Source organism: Acartia tonsa, chromosome 12, assembly GCF_053477335.1.
Source record: "Acartia tonsa isolate MP-2025a chromosome 12, ASM5347733v1, whole genome shotgun sequence".
Lineage (NCBI taxonomy): Eukaryota > Metazoa > Arthropoda > Copepoda > Calanoida > Acartiidae > Acartia > Acartia tonsa.
In genome coordinates this window covers 41379545-41404884 of record NC_137271.1, presented here as the reverse complement: position 1 = coordinate 41404884, position 25340 = coordinate 41379545, and the positions used below count along the sequence as shown (strand labels likewise).

The window sequence follows — 25340 nt, the reverse complement described above, 5'->3', positions numbered from 1 at the left end:
CAAAGCTCTAAAATCAAACAGTAGGACAAACCGACAGTAACACTTTGCTTTACTAAGTTTTTAAGTCTAAACAAAAATGTAATAAAATTTGTTGTAAATTGCCTAAATACAGGATGCTGTACACACTTACATTTTAGAAGAACTTATCATTAGTTAGTCTTTCTGAGCTGTACCTTATTGTTACAGAAATCATCATACCAAGCTTGAAATTCATAGGACAATTCTTTCATGCCTAAATTAACGAATACAGCTAACTTGCGGATGCAATCTGAGATCCCAATTATAGAAAAGCTTTGCTTTGAAAAAGAAAATACTCCTTGGGGTTAATTAATCATAATATAATACACACTTTCATATGTATACATCTATTTTGACCAAGGATTTTGGAATAAGTAATTGTGCTTTGTTTTTGAATGTGTATTGAAGAGGTGAAAAATAGCCTAACACTATCCAAGGATCTATGTGAAGCTTACCTTAATTAGAAAAATTAAAATCGAGATGGGGTGCAAGGTGGAGGTTGACCAATCAACTTAGATTTTTAATTTCTCTTTGGATGTATGAAAGTTACTCTCTCCCCAAAATTATGGCAAGCTTTTGGGACCTATATGAAGATAACAGTTCTATTGCTAAGGGGGTTGAGATAATTATCTACAGCTAATTTCGTTTTGGAAAGTGGTTTAATTGATCTATCTCTCTAAAAATAGCCTAAAGCCTTGGTAAAACAGTTAGTATATTCACTGAAAACCCAGGTTTAGTGTTTAATTTCAATTAGACTTACATTTATTTAATGTCCTGCTCATAAAGCTCTGACAAGTTCTTACACAAGTGTTATTGTTCGTTTGTTCTTCCTTCTGGTTGTAGAGCTTCGCTTTTATGGATGTTGTCATCCTTGTTTACATTTGTCTATTGGTCATATTTGATCGATATAATAATTAAAATTGATTATAATAAGTATCTACCAATTTATATTTTTTGTCCATTAGTTATCATTTATCCGTGTAAATTAAGGTTTTAAGGTTAGGCCTTGACTGTAATAAGTTGTTTTAAATTCTATGTTTTGCACATTTAGCATAATAATCGATATATTATTACTTGGATGTTGCACCAGATTTTCATATACTCTAATAAAGTTCTGTTCGCAGCTGGCTAACAAAACGATACCCTCTACCATCAATACCTACCTGATGAACGAACTGACCAATAAATTAGGCCCATATAAGTGACCTAATTGACAAAAAAATTTCCCTGCTAATATATCCACACATTCTCTATATCCATTGGCAAATTATTATTATTATTATTCAGTTTCAGACCAAAACAAATGAATAGATTCTGACCGCATATACATTAACACTGAAGGTAAGAACATAAGATTAAAACACTAGAGGGGGAAGGGGTTAAATAAGTATATGTCCCCTTTCCAATGACCCTGTGCCGACTTTCAATTGGGTCTTTCAAAATCAACGAAGAGCGTTGGGATCATTAACAAAGCCAAGTCGCTACAAAAGATCAGGAAGCTATATGCTAGCAGACAAAAAAAAAGATCCTTAACAGCTAGGGGATCCAGGTAGTTGTCTGTTTAAACATCTATACCATGAATTTATTGTAAGAATTTGTAAACTAGAGGGTGTCTACAAATAAATTGAATTGATCGATGTCCCCAATTCAAAAATTATTTATTCATAAAAGAAAATTTTAAGATATTGGTTGCTCAATGCTCACGTCACAAATTTCTATTGGATGGGGAAGGGGGGGGGGAGAATTTTTCTAGGTGCGATTTTCATTAAGAAGGCGGTTGTACCGGTACACCGACAAACCTTCCAAAGTGAAAAACGTCCTAAAAAACGTTCTACGTCAACCATCCACTTTTTATTTTAGTTTCATTATTTCTCTTATAAACATTCCTTTGGCTTTTAGTCTTTTGGGTATTATTCATATTGCTTATCAGAACCCCCCCCTCTCCAAAAAGGTTTCTTATGATTTTTTTTGTATTATTTTATTAACATCCACTGTTTTATCCCCTCATTCCTGTGGTTTACTTATAAACTAGCTTGCGAAATTATTTGACATTGAGCCCATCTGTGTGAGTGTTGACTAGCTTGGTTTCGAGCCATTTTTATAGCAAATGAATAACAGTAAATTTACAGTAGAAGCAAGCATAATTTCACAATGTGACAATGTTGCTATGAAAGACTTTAGGTCTAGCTTATGTTCTTTTATTGCAGTTAATTTTGGATTGTCTTATTAGTCATATACACTAAAGTAACAGGATGTATGTCAGTATTCTTTGTAAATCAACCAATTGTGTCGCTTATATTAACACAGCCAAGTAGCAGAATATAAGTTAGAAGCAGACGAAAGAGGTCTTTGAAAAATGAAGGGAGGTAGTTGTCTGTATAAACATCTATACTGTAGATCTGTTATACTAACATGTAAGTAGTAGGATATCTATGTGTTTGTCTGTAAAGAAGGATCTTGCCAACCGCTGAACCGCTATTGATTTTCTTCTGCTTTGCACACGGCCAGGTTAATTACTCTTTTGGGGGAGGATACCTCTACCTTCCTATGAGAAATCACCAATAGAAAAAATACTCGCCCCTTAACAAAAGTATTCCTGTTAGACCCTAGGCCTCTAGGGGCGTTGCCGCTAGTGCTGTTACTATATTATAACTTTTGAAAAAAGGTTTTAAAAACAAATCTATCAATATTTTTTGTTAATGTGAAAGAACATTATTTTTTTTATGAGTATTTGTGTTCGGTTTATTGTATTTTTACGCTTTGAATTGCCTATTTTATGTAGCGAAATATTAGGACAATTAAAAATAATTAAATGTAAAATAAACAATAAGAAACAATTAAGCATGTTAGAATTGTTATATTAGATTTTAAAAATAGTAATTCTTGCAAAATTTAGGTACGTTTTGGAAAGCGTAGCAACTCTATAATCGTTTTCAGGGAGTCCATACGTTAATTTTAAAAATGCTGATTTTTATGTTTTTGGACAACAATTTTTTTAATGGTTTAATTATCCTGTCCAACTTAAGTGGAAAATTGTAATATACAAGCGAAGCATCTCTAAAATTAAATCCAAAAAATTTAAGTATGTCCCGAAAGAGTATTTTATATTTAAGCAATTTGCTACAATTTTGTATATTGTAAACTTTTAAATTATCTCATGTCCTTAAACTCATTTTTCCCCACCAATTTTAGAAATCTTTTGCTTCAAACAGATAACCTTACTACTTTGTTTTCTTTTTATTTAGAATGAAGGCTGGTAAATGGTATATGTTGACATTTGTGATAACCTTCCTGTATTTCTACATATATGCTGTCAACTATGTCAGGGGCGCCACAGTTCAGGATGATATCAATTCCAGATTTTCATTTTCTCAATTTTCACAGGTAAGTAAAAGTAGGCTGCGTCAATGTATATATTGTTAATTGGATCTTACACCACATTTTTATCTATAATACAAAGTGGAATGATGTCTTTCCGTCCGTCCCTTAAGATCTAGGTAACCCCTAAAACGATTGGATTCTACTCTTCAGAGAATATACCTACTAGTCCTCTGGTGGATTTAGGCTATTTTCTTGGGAGGTGGGATACCCCCAACCCCCCTAAAAACAAAAAAAACCCCAGTTTTTAGGTAAATTCTATTTATGTCCGCCGCAAGAACTTCGAGGCTCGCATCACCACATATACGGCGAACAACACAGAGTAATTTGACAAAGAATAACTATCTTGAGATATCTATAGCTCTAAGAAAAAATCTATATAGGAGGATTTGACTTCCCCTTACCTCATAGGGCGAAGTTCCACGTTAGGAGTAGAGGTATTCATTATTACCCAACCTAACACACGAAAAACTACCATCCCTTTTCTTGAATTTATTTCAAAATAAGAATTTCTGTGCTCTTTAGTCGCTTTGAAGGAAACCACCCTAAAACTGAATATTTTAAAAAGTATTTATATATTTAGAGACAAAGATACCTAGGTCCAGGTGTGAAGCAGCCAATATTCTAATAAGTATCTATATATTTAGAGACAAGGATACCTAGGTCCAGGGGTGCAGCAGCCAATATTCTAATAAGTATTTATATATTTAGAGACAAGGATACCTAGGTCCAGGGGTGCAGCAGCCAATATTCTAATAAGTATTTATTTATTTAGAGACAAGGATTTCTAGGTCCAGGAGTGCAGCAGCCAATGTTCTAATAAGTATTTATATATTTAGAGACAAGGATACCTAGGTCCAGGGGTGCAGCAGCCAATATTCTAATAAGTATTTATATATTTAGAGACAAAGATACCTAGGTCCAGGGGTGAAGCAGCCAATATTCTAATAAGTATTTATATATTTAGAGACAAGGATACCTAGGTCCAGGGGTGCAGCAGCCAATATTCTAATAAGTATTTATATATTTAGAGACAAGGATACCTAGGTCCAGGGGTGCAGCAGCCAATATTCTAATAAGTATTTATATATTTAGAGACAAGGATACCTAGGTCCAGGGGTGCAGCAGCCAATATTCTAATAAGTATCTATATATTTAGAGACAAGGATAACTAGGTCCAGGGGTGCAGCAGCCAATATTCTAATAAGTATTTATATATTTAGAGACAAGGATACCTAGGTCCAGGGGTGCAGCAGCCAATATTCTAATAAGTATTTATATATTTAGAGACAAGGATACCTAGGTCCAGGGGTGCAGCAGCCAATATTTCCCCAACTTTCCATGCAGTATCATAATTATACAAGGTAATACAACATTTATTAGCATAAATCTTATAAAATATCGCCTTGGAGTATAAGTTGAGCCTTAAATAGATATAGATTACTATGTAAGGCTAAAGAAACCATATATTCTTGGCTAGCTTAAAAACTTTTAAAAGAAATTAGTCCATTAATAATACAAGCATCTATATATCAATTTATCTCCATTGTTTTACCCCTTAAGATTTAACGGGAATATACTGATAGATTTATTATTACCTGAATCTTATACTAGGTTATCATGTACTTTAATAGAATAAAACTTGTAGCTGGCTAAAATAACGACACTAAATATCCCCTCCTTTACCCTATCCCCTTTCCTCGTACTTGGTTAACTAACTGACCAATAAGTGATGTTTATGTTTGCAACCTAAATTGACGAAATTTTTTTTCCCTGACATAATATCCACGTATTTTCAACATCCATTTATATACTCTAAAATTCTTTATTATTTTCAAGTATGACGACATTCCTACGCCATGTTTCTACAATTTATGCCAATCTAACTGCTCTATATTCCATTGGACAAAGCGTACAGGTAAATAATTTTTTTATGAAAAAGGGGGGGGGCCCGGGGGGGGGGTATTTATCACAAAGGTTTCCAAAATTGTGCTCTCAAAGATGGCTTGAAAATTCAAATAAAAAAGTAACATGGCGTCTGCCTGTCTGCCTCTATGTACCGAAGAATCTTTCTAACCGCCGAACCTATGTAGTTCTTATTTACAATGTACCTTCTCATAGAAACTGGGGAGGTTTATAAGTATTTTGAGCGAGGTTTATACCATCCTCCAAAGAATATATTTCTTTTTATTCCTTTTAAAAAGTGCATATAGTTTTTAGTACCTTTTCTTTGTATCCAATGAAATTGCTATAGATTTCTGGTCATTTTAGAGCCCTAAGGACCTCTAAAACAATGGCTTCTAAAAGTATGTGTGTTTGTAAGTCACAATTTTTTTTAAGTGTTCGACTTTTTCATTTGATTTTTTAGCAAAAAGAGTTGTGAATTACTTGACAAAAGCACTACCAATTAACCAGTGAAAAGGGAATGATATTCTGACAAACAATTCTAAAGGAAAATTTCCCCACAACCCCCTTCCCCCTTTTCTCCCCTTCTTATCCACCCCTCTTCAATTACATCAAAATACAAAATATACTAATTACTTTAAAAGGTTTCGTGATTATTTGTAAAATTGATTGTTAGAATAGCTACCCCTGCAAAATACAAATATGACATAATAATTAAGGGACGCGAATTATGGGTGATGGTGGTATCAAGATCTCCCTATGAACATATGATTGGTAAACCCAATGTCAAATACGTGGCCAACATGCACGGTAAGCTTATAAATTTTGTTATTTTTAAACAAGGACATGTTCATAAGTAGCCTAACATTAAAATTTAAAAATAGCTTGATTATCCCATAAGAGTCGGGCCCTTAGCCGCACCTTAATCGGTCGGAGGGGGATGGGGGGGGGGGGGGGGAAGGTTCAACGACTCCCACCTTATTATCTCAGCTCCTATTAAATCTGCAGGGCCAAAAAATTTACTGCAAGTCCCATCAATACGGAACGGCACTAAATGAAAGTGGCCATGGTTGAAATATTATCCAATACATATATGGTGATATAATAACCATAAAAATCTTACAGAGAAAATAAATCGTCCATTAACCTATCACTGTCATATTCCAAAACTCTTTTGTCCTAAATCTTATATTTATCATGGATTAAAAAGGATAAGACAATGGACAATAAATTGTGCACATTCCCTATGATGATAGACAAAATTACCCCATTGGCAGTTTTAAATCATTGCGGTAAAAATTTAAGACACTGCATTTTTGTACCAAAGTATCCAAGGTTTTTGGGCTAATTAATATGAGGAAGCTTTGGGCACCTCTCATTAGACTGGTTCCCAAGGTTTTAAAAGCCCGTTTTTTATTGGTTGACCTTAATATTATGGGTACTTAATTGTTTTGTTACAAACAAAAGTGTCCAAATAATAATATTTACAGAAGCAATGATTTTGTTTATTTTCAATGCATTAAAACTATGGTTTCATGGTGCTCCCAGGAAAGGGCTTTAGAAGTAGAATTAGGAACTTTTGTCCGTTTCAAGATATCTCGTTCCAAGCCTGAGGAAATCTAAAAAAAAAAACTCAAAAAACATCTACAAATTGAACAATTCTCAATAAACTCTAAAAAATGGTTGTTTTTTAGTCATTTCTAAGTCTAGGAACAAGATGTTTTGAAACTTACAAATTTTCTTGATTCTACTCCTCAAGTGCTTGTACCGTTCCAATTTTTGCATTACAGAAAAAATATTTTGCATGGTTATTTCATTTTGCATAAATCAACTATATTTTGGCTGAGGGCCAAAATTTTAACAAACTTTTTAAAATCCTGGACACTGTAATGTACATCAATTTATCGTGCATTATCATATCCCTAAAAATCTCTATATCTATACAGTTTAATTTTGTGACAGGAAATGAAGCTGTTGGCAGAGAAATGATTCTACATCTTATTTTGTATCTGGTTCAAAATTATGAGAAGGATTACTATGTCAGGTAAATTTTATATCCTTTTATATAAAATAGTAAAGTTTTTTTTGAGTGTAGCTAAAAATTCGATAAGTAACAAAACGATTAATCCTTCCTTTTAGGCAAAGCTTCACATAGGTCCCGGGTTAGGTATATGCTTTTTTTTCAACTATCTCTCTCTCTCTCTCTCTCTCTCTCTCCTTTCGAATACAAAGCCACTATACATTAGGGGCGAAGCCATTTATTGTTAATAGCCTAGCTATTCTGTTATTGTTGTTTAATTAGCGTACAGCATAATTGTTATAAATATTTATACCTGGTTCAAATTATGAAGGTAATGTAATGGGTTCGAATCTCAGCCCAATCTAATTTACTATAGAAATTAAAAGCTGTACCTTCTGCTGCTACGTCAGCAGTGTGACATTTATAGTAAAACAAGAGGGGGAATGCTTTGGCCAAAAGCAGGCACAACTCAGGCACAGTTAGAACTTTCAAACAAAGGTACCTTAAAGTGCTCCCAACGTTGTTATCAACCGGTTAAAATGTATTAATCCGGCTTAGGTATATTTTACATATTTAATAGCACAAAATCTCAAATAATTATTTTATAACTTTGAAAACTCTGTTGTTTAGGTGGTTGTTAGACAATACAAGGATACACTTGATGCCAAGCATGAACCCGGATGGATTTGAGGTAAAGTTAACAAGAATAAACATATACCAAGCATCTGCTTGTTGTCAGCGGGGAGATTTAGCCAAACCTACGTCATAATTAAAGACGGTAAAAGTGATCTGTTTTAGCTAAACACAGCAGTCTCAACTTATTAAACATGCACATTCAGGACTATATTTAAGGTATTTAAACCATTAATCCATTAATTTTACAGCAGCATAATCAAAAGTATAATTAAAATGTTAAGAAAGTAATGTTTGCAGTAGCTGCACATTAATAGCTAGTTGAAGCGTCTAATGCAAAACATTTTGACAACCCCTCTTACAATTTTTGATAGCCCACCAAAACCAATATAATTTTTCTATGCCTAACATCTCCTTTGGCTGTATTAGGGGAAGAAGACTCTTGTTAAGGGGGTGTTGAGAACAAGGGGGATGGATACATTTTTTTCTAGGGGTAATTTCTCTTGGAAGGGTAGTGGTATCCTCCCCAAAATAGTTATACAAATTTTAGGACCTATGAGAAGCTTAGTAAAGGAGAACCATTTCAGTTCAGCAGTAAGCGAGATCCTTCAGTACAAACACACAGATCCTGTTACTCTATTATAAGGATAAAATAAAAAATATTGCTTATTTTATCAATTTCTAAGTAACTATACATTGGTTTAAGGCAGAGATTATGTTAAAAGTAGGCTTAACCGTTAGGAGAAATAAAGAACTATGTCAAAAAGTTTAGTTTTATCTATAGACGGAGAAAAAAAACAATTAATTGCACATCTAAACTTATACTCCGGAAAAAGCCATTTTTAAGGAAACTTTTGGCCCTATCTTTGAGATTATATGAATGAGATGATGTTAAGGTTTGATAACCTGATGAGAAATTTTTTCGTTCACAGTCCCTTTAAGGCTAAGATAATGCTAGATGTTATTGTAGGTAGCAACCGAAGGAACGTGCCAGGGAGGACAGGGAAGGTACAATGCCAGAGGATTTGATCTTAACAGAAATTTCCCGGATTATTTTAAAAATGTAAGTATATATATATGTATAAGGATCAGGGAGGGAGGGAACTTTGGACTGTTTAATACACTAATATAAGTTGCCTTATTTGTTGGCTAAAAAAACTTTAGTACTTTTCCTGAATTTTTACAAGTGGGTAGTGTTCAAACGTTTCGACCATTAATTTTTAACTATAACTTGATTAACCTCATTGGGGATGTATACCAGTTTATCGTCCATTGTCTTCTCCCTTAATTTCCATTTATGCTACTAAGTCAGGCACATGATATGAAAGTAGATTACAAAGCACTACTCATTAAGAGATATAAGTTTTCCGGAATTTTAATGTAAGAAGTAGATTTGAAATCTGCATCAAATTTTAAGGATTTTTTTTATAAAATTCGTTTTTTGTGAAATTCTTTATCTAAAAGCGAAAAAACATTTTAAGTTAATTAATTTTGACCAATAGGATAGGTGGATTTTAAACTACCTGCGCTCTAATTGGTTGAATGATGTACGACATCCAATCAGAGCGCAGATTTTAAATCTACCAATCACAGATGCCAAAATTAATTAACTTAATTTGTATTTCCGCTTTTAGATAAAGAATTATACAAAAAACGAATTTTATAAAAAATCCTTAAAATTTGATGCAGATTTCAAATCTACTCCCTACATTACAATTCCGGAAAACTTATATCTCTTACTACTCATGTATTATCATTATTAAAACTCAGGGTTCTAAAGGTATAAGACAATTGGGGATAAAATGATGCACGACCCCATTGGTGATAGACTAAATAAGCAAATTAAAACTATTGATTAAAAGTTTGGATACTCAACTTAATGAACCAACAAAACAAATTTTAAAATTAGAAAGACGGGTATTTTGTCCATTATCCCATTAGTGACGAACCGGGTATTAAAACCCGGTTCCGAAAAATGAAAAAAAACCGGTTTCCGGCTTCATAATTGCATCATTCTCAGTATGAATCCCCCCTCTACTACCCTGGCTTTTATTTCCCCGCAGTTTAGGCAGTTTAGCTTACTTCCGTTTGCCGGTATAGATCAACAAAATTTAAAAATCATGAAAATTCAAAATACCCTTCTAACTTTTTTGTTTTTTTTAGTAAAGTCGCTGATTTTTTTCGTGAAATCTAATGTTTATTGACAAGTACATCTATTTGTTAATTCGTTTTATATAAATTATTATTTTTTATATGATTTTTATCGTTTTTTTACACCCTTTTTTTGTGTATGTCGGGTTTTAAAACTTCGACAAACGGGCTTTTTTACCCGAAACGGCCGAAATAACCGGGTTTTTACTACAAAACCGGGTTTTAATGCCGGCGGAAACCGCCCAAATAATGCCTGGTTGGTATTTATGGCCAGGCCGAACCGGGTTTTTTTTGCAACTTTCCTGTGCACGCTACTAGAGCAAAACAAAAAAATTGGAATTCCATTTTTACCATTATAAAGCTTCCCTGAGATTTTCAGCTCGATTGGCCCATAAAAGTGGCGCTCGGCACTACTGGGTTAATTTTTTTAGATAGACATTACAATAAATTTGTTTGTAATTTTAGAATAACAAAAGATCGCAGCCAGAATCTGAAGCCGTCAAAGAATGGATCAGCAAAATACAATTTGTCCTTTCTGGCAACATTCATGGAGGTACGTTCATTTGGTTTTGTAGCGCTACTTCTCTGTACCTGCATCTATACATATATATATATATAGAGGCATACAATTAGTCCTTGGAAGAAGTTATTTAAAATGGTTTTTATGCGTAACGCCTCTATAATTGTATCTATACAATCTGATAACATTCATTCATCTGGTTTGGGGCGAAAAAGTAAATGCCCTTCCCCTCCCCTAACCCTTTGTATTTTTTTGTGTTGGGGCTGTGGGGGGGGGGGGGGGGGGGTACAAAATTTTAATTTATCTCTAAAGTTAAATTTCTTCCCCCTTCCCAACAAAATTAGAGGGATCTTATGTGATAAGACCATAGACGATAAGTTGATAAACATCCCAATGATGATATAGTTATTTCTTTCATCGTATTATAAACGACTTTCCGCGGATATAAAATGTACAATTATAAGATTAAAGCCCCGTCGTGACGAAGGCACGGGCTAAAAAAACTGGTTTTAATCTTATGATTGTACATTTTTATATTCGTAGAAAGCTGGATATAATACGATGCTAGCCATAGTTTTTTCGTATTGATGAGAACCGGTTCCTATCCACCGGATTCGAATGAATACGAGAAAATACATTATCCCTTCTTTCAATTAATAAAAGTTTGGAACGTACTAGTATCAAACCAATACAGATTTTTATGCCAACGAATTAAATAACGAATTTATAAATTTTACCTGTGTAATTTACATTCCAAGTGCCTCCACCCTTCCTGAATTTTCTCCTAATTATGTATTTCTAAAATAAAGATTTAAATGTCTAATTATAAAGATGATTTACAAAGAGAATTATTTTAAACCTGCTTTTATTGGAAAATTTCTAATTAAAATAAGTATACAGATTAGTTGTTATGCTTTTTAAACGCGTAGCTTCTAGTAGTATTATAGCTACCCTCACTAGAAATTTTGTTTACCGCTATTAGAATATATCCATTTAGAGTGTCTTTAGAGCATGTGCTATTAGAGTGCATGTATAAGTGTTTCTATGATGTAGATACCCTTTTTTAATTTAGTTTTAAGTTAACTATTCTTTCTAAATATTCCTCTTTTTGAATGTTACAGATTAAGTTTTTTTTGTCCTTTTTATAAGATTTTGTAATAATAGTTATTTCTTGCTTCGTATTATAAACAGCTTTTCGAGGATATAAAATGTACAATTATAAGAGTAAAACTATTTTTTCGCCCAGAGATACCAAATTAACTCACTAAAGTTCTACGAATGGAAGAACTTTTTTTCAATGATGAAATCTACATACATAATTTTAAAAAGTGGGGAATCTTATCCTAAATGTCAAACAAAGAGACAGACAAACATCCGTTTGCTTTTAAAATCGTGATTATAATTATTTCATAAGATAAATTTGAGGGTTTGACTTAGAATTGGGTAGATTTTATTTTTAGAACCGCATCTGTACTACATTTAGGGCCGGCCCTTACGTCTTTCGTAGGGAAGAAGGGATAAGACAATTGACGTTAAAATAATGTATGTACACCCCTAATAATGTTAAACAAAATTACCCCCTCCTGTTAATACCCTTAGATTGAATAACCCCAAAAAGTCATAAAAAGTCCCCAATTAAGTCTTTCAAAAACTTTGGGGACCAATAAAATTAATTGTTTAATGTCCTCTCCTTTCCTGACTTCTTTTTTGCCAGATTATAGTTTTTCATCTTGTAATTGCTGAGCTGGTTGTGAGCCGAATTCTCCTTGTTAAAAATATTGTTCTGGTTGTGTCAGCTGAATTCTCAATTATCTCTGGACCAGCTACTTCCAACATTCAACCAATTGCGCATTTTTTTTTACAACAAGGACAATTATGTCCATTCTAGTCGCAGCTATTGAAAGATTATATATATGCAATAAAGTAACGGGATGTTTGTCAGGATTTATGTTTGTATGGCCGCTAAAACCTCACCAATGGCTGTATAGATTGGTTCACAATTTAGGAAAGTTTTGCGTTGGTCCAGGGAAGGTTTTAGGCTATCTAGCAAGGTGATGCGACGCCACTGCACCAGAAAAAGTTTTTCGTCTTCAATACAAAAACTAATGTTGGAGGTTGAACATTTTTTTATGGTGTTTCTAAACTAACAAACATTTTGGTTTACGGTACATGTAGTATGTCCCCCCCTTCTTATCAAATTGTTTGGAACCAAGGTTTTGTTAACCTAATCCCTTTTGCTGAATTTATAATTAATTGGATTTTACACTAGATCATCATGTACTCTATCAAAGTAAAACTTTTAGCTGGATGAAATAATGATTCACTCCTTTTAACCTATTCTCTCCGCTCCTAATGGATGAACGAATTGACTAATAAGCAACCATTTATGTAAAACTATGCTAACATGATATTTGCGGAACTGAATGCACAACTATCTTTTCATTCATAACTGTAGCAATTGTCAAGTCTGGATTTTGTTCACAGCAATTTAATTTTTTTTTAACTTTATATCACTGAAAAGCTGTTCAATAAATGTATTAAAAAAAACATCGACCAGCCACGAGTGGTAAAGACCCTTTCTAGCTTTTCTGCTAGCAAAATTTTGTTCTTTTGTACCCAAGGTTTTAAACTTAAACTTCAAGTAGGTGTTTAAAAAATCATTTTGATTTGCAGTAAAATGTCACAGGAATCTAAAGGGATAAGACAACGACCAATAAATTGATGTCAATCCCGAATGATTCACAAAATTATCCCTTTTGTAGATTACAACTAGTGGTTGAAACGTTTAGACACTCAACTTCATGAACTATTCATTAAAAGTCCCCAAAATTGTTGAACTGGCGGATTAAGAAAATGTCATTATAAAACTTCGGGGGCTACTGTAATGAACAGCCCAAGGCCCCATCCTTTCCTAGTTTTTAGGAGCGAAGCTACTCTATAATTCACAATGCCCGTCTGTCCGTAATTAATGAATTGGGGGAAACGTGATTTTCTCGGCTCCTATTCAAGATAGACAGCTGAAATGTTTAGTGAAGATTCCCACTATATATGCCCATCTAATATATACAATGTTTTGTCCGTCTGTTTGTTATTTGGGGTGCTAGATCGATTCCTAGATTTTTACGTTTTCGTGATTTTCTCAACTCCTTTTCAAGATAAAGGGCTGAAATTTTCAGGGATTAATTAATTTTATATTCTACATATTTTCACCAAGTTTTATTGGTATTTTTTATTAATTGGGTTGCTAGATCGATTCCTAGATTTTTTAGGTTTTCATGGTTTTCTCAATTCCTTTTCAGGATTGACGGTTGAAATTATCAGGGATAGAGTATGCTCATGTTTTACATATTTCCATAAAGTTTCAATAAGATTTGTCTATTAATTGCGGTGCTAGATCGATTCCTAGATTTTTAAGTTTTCATGATAATAAGGTTGCGTGATTTTAAAGATGTGACGATTTCCCTATTTTACCAATATTAATATTTAATATATGACACTGCTTTATAGTTTTTTTTCCTGATATACAATCATAATTTTTAAGCTTCGCTACTTATGGATGTTGTCATCCTAGTTTTCATCTATTTTGTCAAAAGTCTGACAAAACATCGACAGGGTGTACTTTTACCTTCATTACTTTTAGTTTTGTATTATAAAAAAATATATAAAATATTTAAATATTTTTGTTGTTGACATCCCTGTTCTATGGATATTTATAGAGTTGTCAAGATTCACAAGGACCGGGGGCTCAAACAGGCAGGCAGGGAGGCAGGGAGGCAGGCAGGGAGGGCACATTATGCTGGTACCCAAAGTTTTTTAAACACGTTGACCAGAAGACTTTAGTTACTTTTACTAAATCTTAATTGCTTACTAAAAATTAGTCCTAAACAACAAAATTAATTTAACTATCATAATCAATTTATCGTTCATTGTCTTATCCCTTAATAACCCTGAGACTAAGAAAGATAATTCAATAAAAAATTAGTTTAAAAATAGAAAATTGTAAGTATTCCAAAAGGTTGTCAGCCATACTGAAAAATCACATTTAGCATCGCATTTTTCATTAAAATTGAAATAAAAATCATAAAATTAATACCAGTTTTTAACGTTAGCCTTGGTCTTCAGATTTTACAATTTTTCTTTTTAATATCCACGTAAAGCTGTGTATAATATGATGCGATAAATAATTATTATTAAAAATCTGCCACTTATGGACACAATTTTCCTGAGTTGGTTTTTAACCAGTATTATTTAGCTATTTTTATCTTTTATGTAAAACACGATTCCAGTTTTATCTATTAATTGGAATATTTTTGGAAAGGATTAATTTATTTTTAATTCAATTGACGATAAAATCAGTTAATTGAAGCCATAAAAAATCTTTTTAAAATGTGGGTGGGGAAAATTTAGATTATATTTTATAATTTTATTATCACCTTTTAAAATAAAATTAGATTCTTAATATTGCAGTCATGATTGAATTATTGAGCCGAATCCTTTAAAAATTTTCTTAGGCTAACATAGGGTTTCCTAAGTCTTACATATTTCTTTATTTTTATGTAGGGCTAAGAAACCCCTAATCACTTGGTAATTTTATAGGAGTTGCCCTATTGCAATTTTTAAACTTTGCATGATGGATCCTAAAATACTTAGGTACACTTAGGTAGCAACTCTATAGATTTCACCAAAAAGTCTGAATGTACATTTTTAACAAGTTGTTTCCCAATGTAAGTCTGGCTGTCTGATTTGATGAGCTCGCTTTTGTTGATGTTGTCATCTATAAGTAAGCTTAACTAATTCAAAATGTAGAATACGGAGATATAATAACAGGGCAATATTTTCGACAATTTAGGCTGTTAATATAGTCCCCAGTGATTGTTCAATACTTTTCTCCGTTGTCAGGGGAGGGGATGGGTAAAGTGATTGTATTAGCAAGCTGGGAGAAATATTTTATGAATTTCTAACAATATCCATGCATTTTATATCAATTACCATTCTGATAATGCATTAGGACATTAATAGTTATTTCTCGCATCGTATTATAAACAGCTTTCCGCGGATATAGAATGTACAATCATAAGACTAAAACCAGTTTTTTAATCCCCGAGGTGCCGAAGGCACTGGCTAAAAAACTGTCTTTAATCTTATAATTGTACATTTTTATATTCGTAGAATGCTGGATATAATACGATGCTAGACATAGTTTTTTCGTATGGATGTGAACAGGTTCCTATCCACCGGATTCGAATGAATACGAGAAAATATTTTAGTTTCCCTAGGATAACATAAGTAATCTATTAAATACGTCAGCATATCAAGTTGATTTTTACCTTTTTTACAACAAATTAGTTTGTGTTAAAATCAGCCAAAACTTATGATTTTTAGAAAATTGATTCCTAGGACAACAAAGAACATAGTCCTAAAAATGTAAGTTAATCCTTAAACAGTATCCTGAATTTCAGTAGTTTTGCAACAAATTACTTATAATTTCGTTTAGGCTCATATATATTTATACTTATTCAGTTCTGACACTCTACAAGTGTTAATATTTAATTTTTCTACAGCTTCAAAGCCTCGCTTATATGGATTTTACAAAATATTCTTAGCTAACTTACGAAGTGAATGAAACAAAATCATAACTGCCTTTTTATACCAAAATCTGTACACTTTCTAATTAATGATAATGCTGGACTGTTCCTACGTTATTTTTCCATTGGATGGAAGAAAGTCCCTTAAAAAATCAGCATGTTACGTCATAAAAACGAGGGATTATCAATCTCTTTTTCGGGGTTTTCTTTCCAATCCTCCTCTCCTCATACCTCGTTTTTATGACGTCATTGAGGTACTTTCTTTGTCTTCATTGGATGATTTATAGATTAATTATCTAGATCTTTTATATCTATTATTTTTATACCTTTCTCTAATTTTATTCCCATGATGTCAAACGCGACATAAGGTTGCTTTTTCCCGATACTAAAAGTGTCAAAATTGACATTTACAATTATACGTATACAAGGTATTTAAACCATGACGTTGAAAAATTAGGGCAAGTATAATTAGGTACAAAATTATAAATATAGCATAAAATCTGAGCAATAGCAATACAAAGAGACATATACAACTAACTAAATTTAATTATTGACTTACTAAAATTGACATCTATATAGTATTTATTAGATACCTGTCAAAACGTTGTAAACTTATTGTTGCTGCGCTGATTATGGAATAATTGCATTTGTTTTGAAACCTGTAGATAGATACTCCTAAATTTGTATATACGTTAGTCTGCCTAATTTATTCTGAGTCCCAAATATTACTTTTTCTCTGCTAAAACTTATTCCTCCATGGATAAAGGAATCCGTATATAAATGTTCTTTCTCTGTATGTCTGTCTTTAGAAAAGGATCTTCTTAACCGCTTAACTGATATGGTTCTCATTTACAATGTAGATTTATATTGGTCCCGGGAATGTTTAAAACTATTTTGAGGTTGGGTAATTTTTCATTAACAGACACATATATAGACCAGATTTGGATTCTTAAAAAAAAAGTAGGGTTGCTTGGTGAGGCAAAATTGTTTTTGTAAAAAATCCTCCAAAATCACATAAAAATCTACAAAAATTAAACAAAATCTTATTTTAATAACCCTTTCATGATTTTATATAATTTTTAAATCTTATGTTAATAACCCCTTTATGATTTTATTTAATTTTTGTAGATTTTTTTGTGCGACTTTGGAGGATTTTTCACAAATAATTTTGTCTCACTAAGTAATTTTTTAAAAAGAATCCATCGCAGGTAAATTTTATAGAGACTTTAAGGCAAAGGTTGTACAATTAAAAGATTAAAAAAGGGCATGTATTCACAATTAAGCCAGTTAAAATCAGGGATCTTAAGTGATAAGACAATGGACAATAAATTCATATACATCCTTAATAATTACAAACAAAATGAAATCCTCTGTGGATTAAACGTTTTTTTTTTGAAAAGTTTGAACCAATTAATCAAGATTTAAGAAAAAAAGTAACCTATGTTTTTAAGCCAAAAGGGTGAAAGGACGTCTTTAGGAACTAACATAATTTACAATCCAATGTCTCCTCCCTGATCCAAATAATACCAATTCCCTAGCTCCCTGACAAACTTGTTGTCCAAAAGTGTGACAGTCAAAACTGACAAACTTTTAAGTGGATACACAAAGAGAGAGAGAGAGAGAGAGAGAGAGAGAGAGAGAGAGAGAGAGAGAGAGAGAGAGAGAGAGAGAGAGAGAGAGAGAGAGAAGGAGAAGGAGAAAGTGAGACATTATCCTTTTAACCATATAAATGACCTCTTTTGGTTAAAATCTCAACTAGCATTTGAAGGGTTTCTAATAGAAATTCATAGAAAATAAGAGAAAAGCCCTCACACCAAAATTCCAAAATTGTATAATGGGGATAAACATATGTTGATGCTTTGTAAGATCTCGTAAACAATATCTGACTAGGGTAAAAAACTAAGAGGCCAGAGGCAAAGCAACCAGTAGAATAAACAATTATTAACCTTTGCTAAACAAATTATATTTTTGGAAAATGAATGTAAATGGTTGTGTGTGTGTGTTTGTGTGTGTATGCATGTGTGTGTGTGTGTATGTGTGGGTGAGAGTTTGTGTGTGTATATGCTATTTTTATACTTTACCCTTTATTATTTTCTTGAATGTTTGACAGATATTACTTAACAAGAAAACTATATTTGTCTATTTTTGGATGCTTTCAGCAAGGATGACAGAATTAACATCAGCATGAGCTAGAGACAAATAATATAACTAGCGACTTACACCCCTAGCATCTATGGGTTTTGTATTCGAAGGGATAGAGAGGGGCTGAAAAAAAAACATACAAAGACTTAGATTTGAGATAAAGTTGACTAAACCTACACAGAACCTATGTGAAGCTTGCCTAATTAGAGAACCCAATCAATTCAGTAGATATCGAGATGAAAATTAGTTTTGACCAAACTTTTAAACCAATAATTTGAATATACAAAAGGGGTAGTCTTATTTTTCATAGTTGTGGATGTTTATTGTTTTGTCTTTGGATAGTTTACAGCTTATATCATTTCATAAATTGATAGACATTGATTGATTGATTGATTGCCCATAGTTTCTTAAAGTTTATTCCTATGACTACTAGAGAAGTACAAGACACTATTATATCCAGCTCAAGTCCAACGTTTAAATATATCATGACTTGACACGCTGTCTCATGAGAGCTCCTTATTTTCACCTCAACCTTGCAAGTTTTTAGTGTGGCAGGTGTTCCAGATTAAGTCACCATAATGAAAGACGCTCTCCCAAGAGTAGCTTGGGATTAAGAGCTGTGTTTGCATTATACACTTGATTATTAGGCATCTAAACTACTTAACAGTCTCCCTTCTATGCAACTACGGGGAGGTTGCGTGATTTTTGAGAATTGGAGACAACATGTTTTTAAAGCAACATGGGAGGATTTGAACTCGAAGTCTCAACATCATGGCTATGCGCGTTAGCACAGAGCTACGGTACCGCCTTATTGATAAACTTACTTATCATATATGTAGTACATTGACCTATCCTATATATAACAATATTTAGAATAGAAAATTATAGTATTACTGGCTGAAATTAGATATGTTTTGACTCTTATTCAGTATTTACTTTATATAGATACATATGTAAGGTGATTCATAAAAAAACTAGGATGACAAAATCCATAAAAGCAAAGATCTTAAGTCAGACGGTATGACAAATGAAAATTAGAATAGCGTCAGATGTTAACAAGCTGAATATTAGCATCTAATTTGTGGCAAATTCGCTTAAGCACAGGATACGGTTAAAGGAAATGCATACACTTTTAGGACTTTATTATAAAGATGCATCACTTTTAAAGTTATTCCTTGTTGTCCTGGGAATCATTATTTCAAATATGAGTATATTATTTCATACAGTATATAGTTGTAAAAATCAAAATCCTTTAAATAAATGTAAGGATAGTAAAGATTGTAGAGATGTTACGATTTCTATATCGTACCTAATAGGAATCATCATGCAAAGTTTGAAATAGATAGGACAATTATAACATGTCTAAATTAACGTAAAGAGATAACCGTTGCGGACGGACCGACTCTAATAAGAGAAAAATCTTCGTATTTTTAAAAAGACCTACAAATTGGCAAGGACGTCCAAGCGTTTTTAAGGATATAAAAAATGGTTTCAAAGTTTAAGAGGGGGTTAACACTCCTTAAATCCCAAACCCCCTTAAATAAAATAATTTCAAAGTATTTTATTTTTTTTTGTAGATTTTCATAGTTATTTCTCGCATCGTATTATAAACGGCTTTCCGCGGATATAGAATGTACAATTATGAGATTAAAACTAGTTTTTTTTTAGCCCCGAGGTGCCGAAGGCACCGGCTAAATAAACTGGTTTTAATCTTATGATTGTACATTTTTATATTCGTAGAGAGCTGGATAATACGATGCTAGACATGGTTTTTTCGTATGAATGAGAACCGGTTCCTATCCACCGGATTTGAATGAATACGAGAATAGTTATTTCTCGCATCGTATTATAAACGGCTTTGGCACCTCGGGGCTAAAAAAACTAGTTTTAATCTAATGATTGTACATTTCTATATTCGTAGAAAGCTGGATATAATACGATGCTAGACATAGTTTTTTTCGTATGGATGAGAACCGGTTCCTATCCACCGGATTCGAATGAATACGAGAAAACTTATTATATGATCACTCTGTATTAAAATATTGTCAATGACCTGTGCCTCACAAAATAAAGATTCACTCAAGGATATTTGATAGGTCAGGCAAAGAAAGGGGCGTATAGTGAAATTATAGTTAGCTTTTGTATCGTATTATAGACAGCTTTCCGCTGTTGTAATATTTACAAGGATATCAATATCTATAAAACCGAAGCCCCGAAACAGTAGCACGAATGAACATTAATTAAGACTTGTATAGTGCCAGAAGTAAATTTGCTGTATAACTTCTTGTATACAGAATACTATTAAAGGAAGCCTGCAAGAAATACCACGCTTTAACTGCTGATAGACTGCCACAAGTAGACCAAATACCCCAAATTTGAAGCCTTCAGCTTCTATAACAAAAAAGTTCTAGGCATTTTAAAATGACATTTTATGTACAATGGAAATTTTGAAAGAATTGCAATGCTCATGTTGAAAACTTTGAAATTAAACTACGTGGCCTAGAAACAAAATTATAAGCTTATTTTTGTCATAAATTTAGGTTTCCAGTAACTAATTATATTTTTACAATAAAAATACCCATTTTTATAGTCAAAATCATTAAAAAAAAAAAAGTTTTACTTGCGTTGTACCGAATGTACTGTAGCCAATCAGAAGGCTGAATCAGCTTAACAACCAATCACAGCTAAGCTTGTATTAGTTTACCCCTTTTTTTGTTTATTGTTTTTTTCTTTTATGAGCATTGGAAATCTTTCAAAAATTCCATTGTACATAAAATGCTATTTTGAAATGCCTAGAACTTTTTTGTTATTGAAGCTGAAGGCTTAAAATTTGGGGTATTGGGTCTTCTTGTGGCAGTCTTTCAGCAGTTAAAGCGTGGTATTTCTCGCAGGCGTCCTTTAAGGACAAACTTACACATTTTAAGGAGTTGATTATAGTGATGCTTCACTTATAACATTATACTTTGTTGTACTAGTAATCAGTATATTATAAAGATGCTATACTTTATAAATCGTACGTAACTCATACAGGATTTCAAATTTGAAATCGATAGGACAATTCTAACATGACTAAATAGACGCAAAGAGGTAACAGTTACGGACTTACATCAATTACAGAAAAGGTAAATTTGAGTCTATTTGGCATGGCCTTAATTTTTTATTTTTATTTTATTATTCGTAGAAAATTCTTAGCCTAAACACTGCCAACACAACCCTTCCTCACGCTCATGGGGTAAATTAAGTTCTATAATCTTTTAAATACATCCTGTTGCTAAGTTAGAATTTGAATAAATCTTAATTTTTAAAACCTTATATATATATTGGTTTCTTTAAAAAGAATAAACCTAAGGTTTTTCATCGTTTACAACATTAGAGTAAAACACTAGAGGGAGAAAGGGTTAAATAACTGTATCTCCCCATCGCATCCACCTTGTGCAACCTTTCTATTGGGTCATTGAAAATCAACCAATGGTGTCGCTTGTATTAACACAGCCAAGTAGCAAAAAAAGTTAGGGTTTATTCTTACAGCAGTGAACAATGTAGAAAGCAAAGCTTAAGCTGAAGTATCTAATCAGTTTATCTAGGACGCTCGGTTTTGTGTCTTTACACGTTGATCTTGGTTAAATACTGTTCAATGAACAGATCTATAGTATAGATGCATATACAGACAATTACCCCCCTTCCTTTTCAAAAACCTCATTCGTCTGCTTCTAAATTATTTTCTGCTACTTAACTGTGTTAATATAAGCGACACCATTGGCTGATTTTCAATGACCGAATAGGAAGGTTGCACAAGGTGGTTGCGATGGGGAGATACAGTTATTTAACCCTTTCTTTCTCTAGTGTTTTACTGTAATGTTTAATGATCTTTTTCAACATTAAATATTACTGTTTTGCTATGTGCAACATTGTTTTCGTTGATTTCTAATAATACAGTTAGGGAGTTGAATCCATTTTTATAGAAGCAGAAATATAATCTATGATTATGGTTTGGACCCTCTAAAACTGTAATCTACCTTTCCACTTTCCCCTCTCTTGGTGAAGATATCTTCAACGCCGATACGATTTTTGAAATGTAAGATTCTACTTTCCCCTCTCTTGGTGAAGATATCTTCAACGCCGATACGATTTTTGAAATGTAAGATTCCACTTTCCCCTCTCTTGGTGAAGATATCTTCAACAAGAGAGGGGAAAGTGGAAGGGTAGATTACAGTTTTAGAGGGTCCAAACCATAATCATAGATTATATTTCTGCTTCTATAAAAATGGATTCAACTCCCTAACTGTAATACTTTCACTTAATATACATATAATACCCCTTTTATAAATAAACATTAAACAAGGATGACAGGATTCATATATATATATCTATCTAGGGAATCTTCGCAATAAATTTTTTGTAAGACTATCTTGTATAAGAAGCATTGTTTTTTTAATACAATATCAAATTCGGTTCCTGATGGACATACTAACAGATAATTTGTAATATCGAGAATAATAATAGTAGCAAAATTATCTCATATACCAGCTGAGTAAATACATATGGACATACTCTAGATGTAGAGTAACTGCACTATTTATTAAGTTATTTATATAAATATGTAGGGAGAAAGGGGTCATTAGGCTGTTTATTACCCAAGTCACCAAAATCTTATTCGTAGCCATGACAACTTTGGGGACTTTTAACAAATTTGATTGGTTAGTTCATTTGAACGAGTGTACAAACGTTTCAACCACTAATTGGAGATGTATACTAATTTATTGGTAATTGTCTTATCCCTTTAGATCCCTGATAAATTTTTATTATAATAGTAATCATAATAATTATCATTATTATTATTCATATAATTATTAATTTTATTCAGCCTATTTCTATAAATAAACAGTAAAACTAATTGATATATGATATTTCCAGGGATCTAAGGGGATGGTACTATGGCCGATAAATTGATGTACATCCATAATGATGTTACACAAAATAAACTCTTCTGTACATTTTCATTTGTGGTTGAAACGTTTGGACACTCAACTGAATAAACCAACCAATTAAATTCAATAAAATGTACAAAGTTGTTAAGCCAATGAATAAGAAAACGTTATTATAAAACTTTGGTGACTAGTTTAATAAACAGACCAATGTCCCCTTCCTCCCTCGATATTTCATAATGATAGGTAACCGCCAGAAATATAGCGATAGGATTTAAAATCATATATTTATCTTTATCAAAATTTATTTCATTTGTAAATTTTACCTTTAAAAGAGTAGTTTTTCTAAATTTCGTTCGTCCATCCGTAACGTATACTTTTTTCGCTAATTTAGGCATGTTAGAATCGTCCTATCGATTTCAAATTTTGCATAATGATTCCTGTAGTAGTTGTGTACGATTTAGAAAGCGTAGCACCTCTATAATCGATACCAGAACATGTCTATTTTTATTTTTTCAACAACAATTTTATATGTGATATAATCATCCGATTGATCTGATTTTTAGAGAACAGTATTCTGTATTTAAGCTGTTTTTCACGTATAATTTTGACAAAACTTATATATTTATATTTAGTAAATTCAGTTCTGACACTCTACTACAAGGGTTAATGTTCGTTTGTCATTCCGTTTTAGAGCTTTTATGGACGTTGTCATCCTTGTTATAATATTTCACCTGCGAGGGCCACTTACCAGGATGACCCATACAAAGTACTATCCACGCATGGCTCTTCTTTACCTAACCTAACCTAATCAACACAATCAGAACCAAAATTATGAAAGAAACCAAGGAATTGTCCCTCCCCTTCTTGGTGTATGATCACAGAGTCATAGAATATCATTATCTACTTATCAAATATCTATTCATAATTTTCTTATTTACATCCAATTACTAGTATCGTAGGTACTATATAATTTGGGGATGTACGTCTTTTTACAAATTAATGATAAATTCGTATTACACATTTTGAATAATAATTTAAAATTTTTATCATAATTTTTAATGAAATAAATAAAAATCTTCGAAATATTTTCAAAAAATGTTCTAATTTTAATCTTATTGTTTAGGTGCTTTGGTGGCCAGCTATCCGTTCGACAATACACCCAACTCAATCTTTAGTACTGTACTATCAACTCCCTCGTTAACACCCGATCATGACGTGTTTAATCACCTTGCCAACACCTATGCCTTCAACCATGGCAGGTAAAAAAATAATTTTGATCATGGAAATAAAACGAAGTAGCCGGTTTAGTCGTATTTTCACATTAGCTTTTCCTCTATTTCCAGCCCTTGCGGGGGCTCTAACTCTGCGGGGCAATCTATTACCTTTACCTACCCTAAAATAACCTATCAAAAGCTACTGTGAAAATGCGACGAAACCAGCTACTTTATTTTAATAAAATTTCACTTATTTTTTTCTCTCTCTCTCTCTCTCTCTCTCTCTCTCTCTCTCTTTCTTTCTCTCTCTCTCTCTCTCTCTCTTTCTCTCTTTCTCGCTCGCTCTCTCTCTCTCTCGCTCTCTCTCTCTCTCTCTCTCTCTCTCTTTATCTCTTCCTCTTTTATGAACAAGAAAGGATAGCCATTTATCCCATCGTATTACAGACATTTTTCCGCGGATATAAAAGTAAAAATTATTGTATCATATTCATATCGGATTTGAAGCCATACTGTAAAAGAAAGTACTTTTTTTTATTATTGGTGAAAACAACAACAATCTTTTGATGTACTCTAGACCTTATAAAATATTCATTTGGACTTGCATACAACATATTATCGGCTTCGCCTTTAGAGGCCTCTTAGGGCACTTGAGATAAAGAGTGGACTCAGATCACTTAAAATTTCAGTTCGAAAAGGAAATTTTCAAACAATTTTAAGAAGGGGGGTGGGGTTTTCAGAGGTGATTATCCCCCAAAATATTTATAAACATCATTCCCTGAACCTATAAGAAGCTTTAATGTTAAGGAGGATCACATCGGTGCGGTGGTTAATGAGATCCTTAGCTAC

The 25340-nt window shown here is 32.7% G+C and overlaps 1 protein-coding gene across 1 annotated transcript in view; it reads left to right on the top strand.

Moving 5' to 3' along the window:
• Positions 1-1303: 1303 nt before the first annotated feature.
• Positions 1304-25340, top strand: part of LOC145334822 (carboxypeptidase M-like) — a 47770-nt gene continuing 23733 nt past the window's right edge. Inside the window, exons 1-10 of the mRNA XM_080180450.1 lie at positions 1304-1359; positions 3264-3402; positions 4684-4760; positions 5236-5314; positions 6021-6111; positions 7264-7345; positions 7952-8012; positions 8925-9017; positions 10571-10658; positions 24404-24539. Coding sequence (XP_080036576.1) covers positions 3265-3402; positions 4684-4760; positions 5236-5314; positions 6021-6111; positions 7264-7345; positions 7952-8012; positions 8925-9017; positions 10571-10658; positions 24404-24539 — 845 coding nt within the window. The 5' untranslated portion in view covers positions 1304-1359; position 3264. The remainder of the gene's footprint in view (positions 1360-3263; positions 3403-4683; positions 4761-5235; positions 5315-6020; positions 6112-7263; positions 7346-7951; positions 8013-8924; positions 9018-10570; positions 10659-24403; positions 24540-25340) is intronic.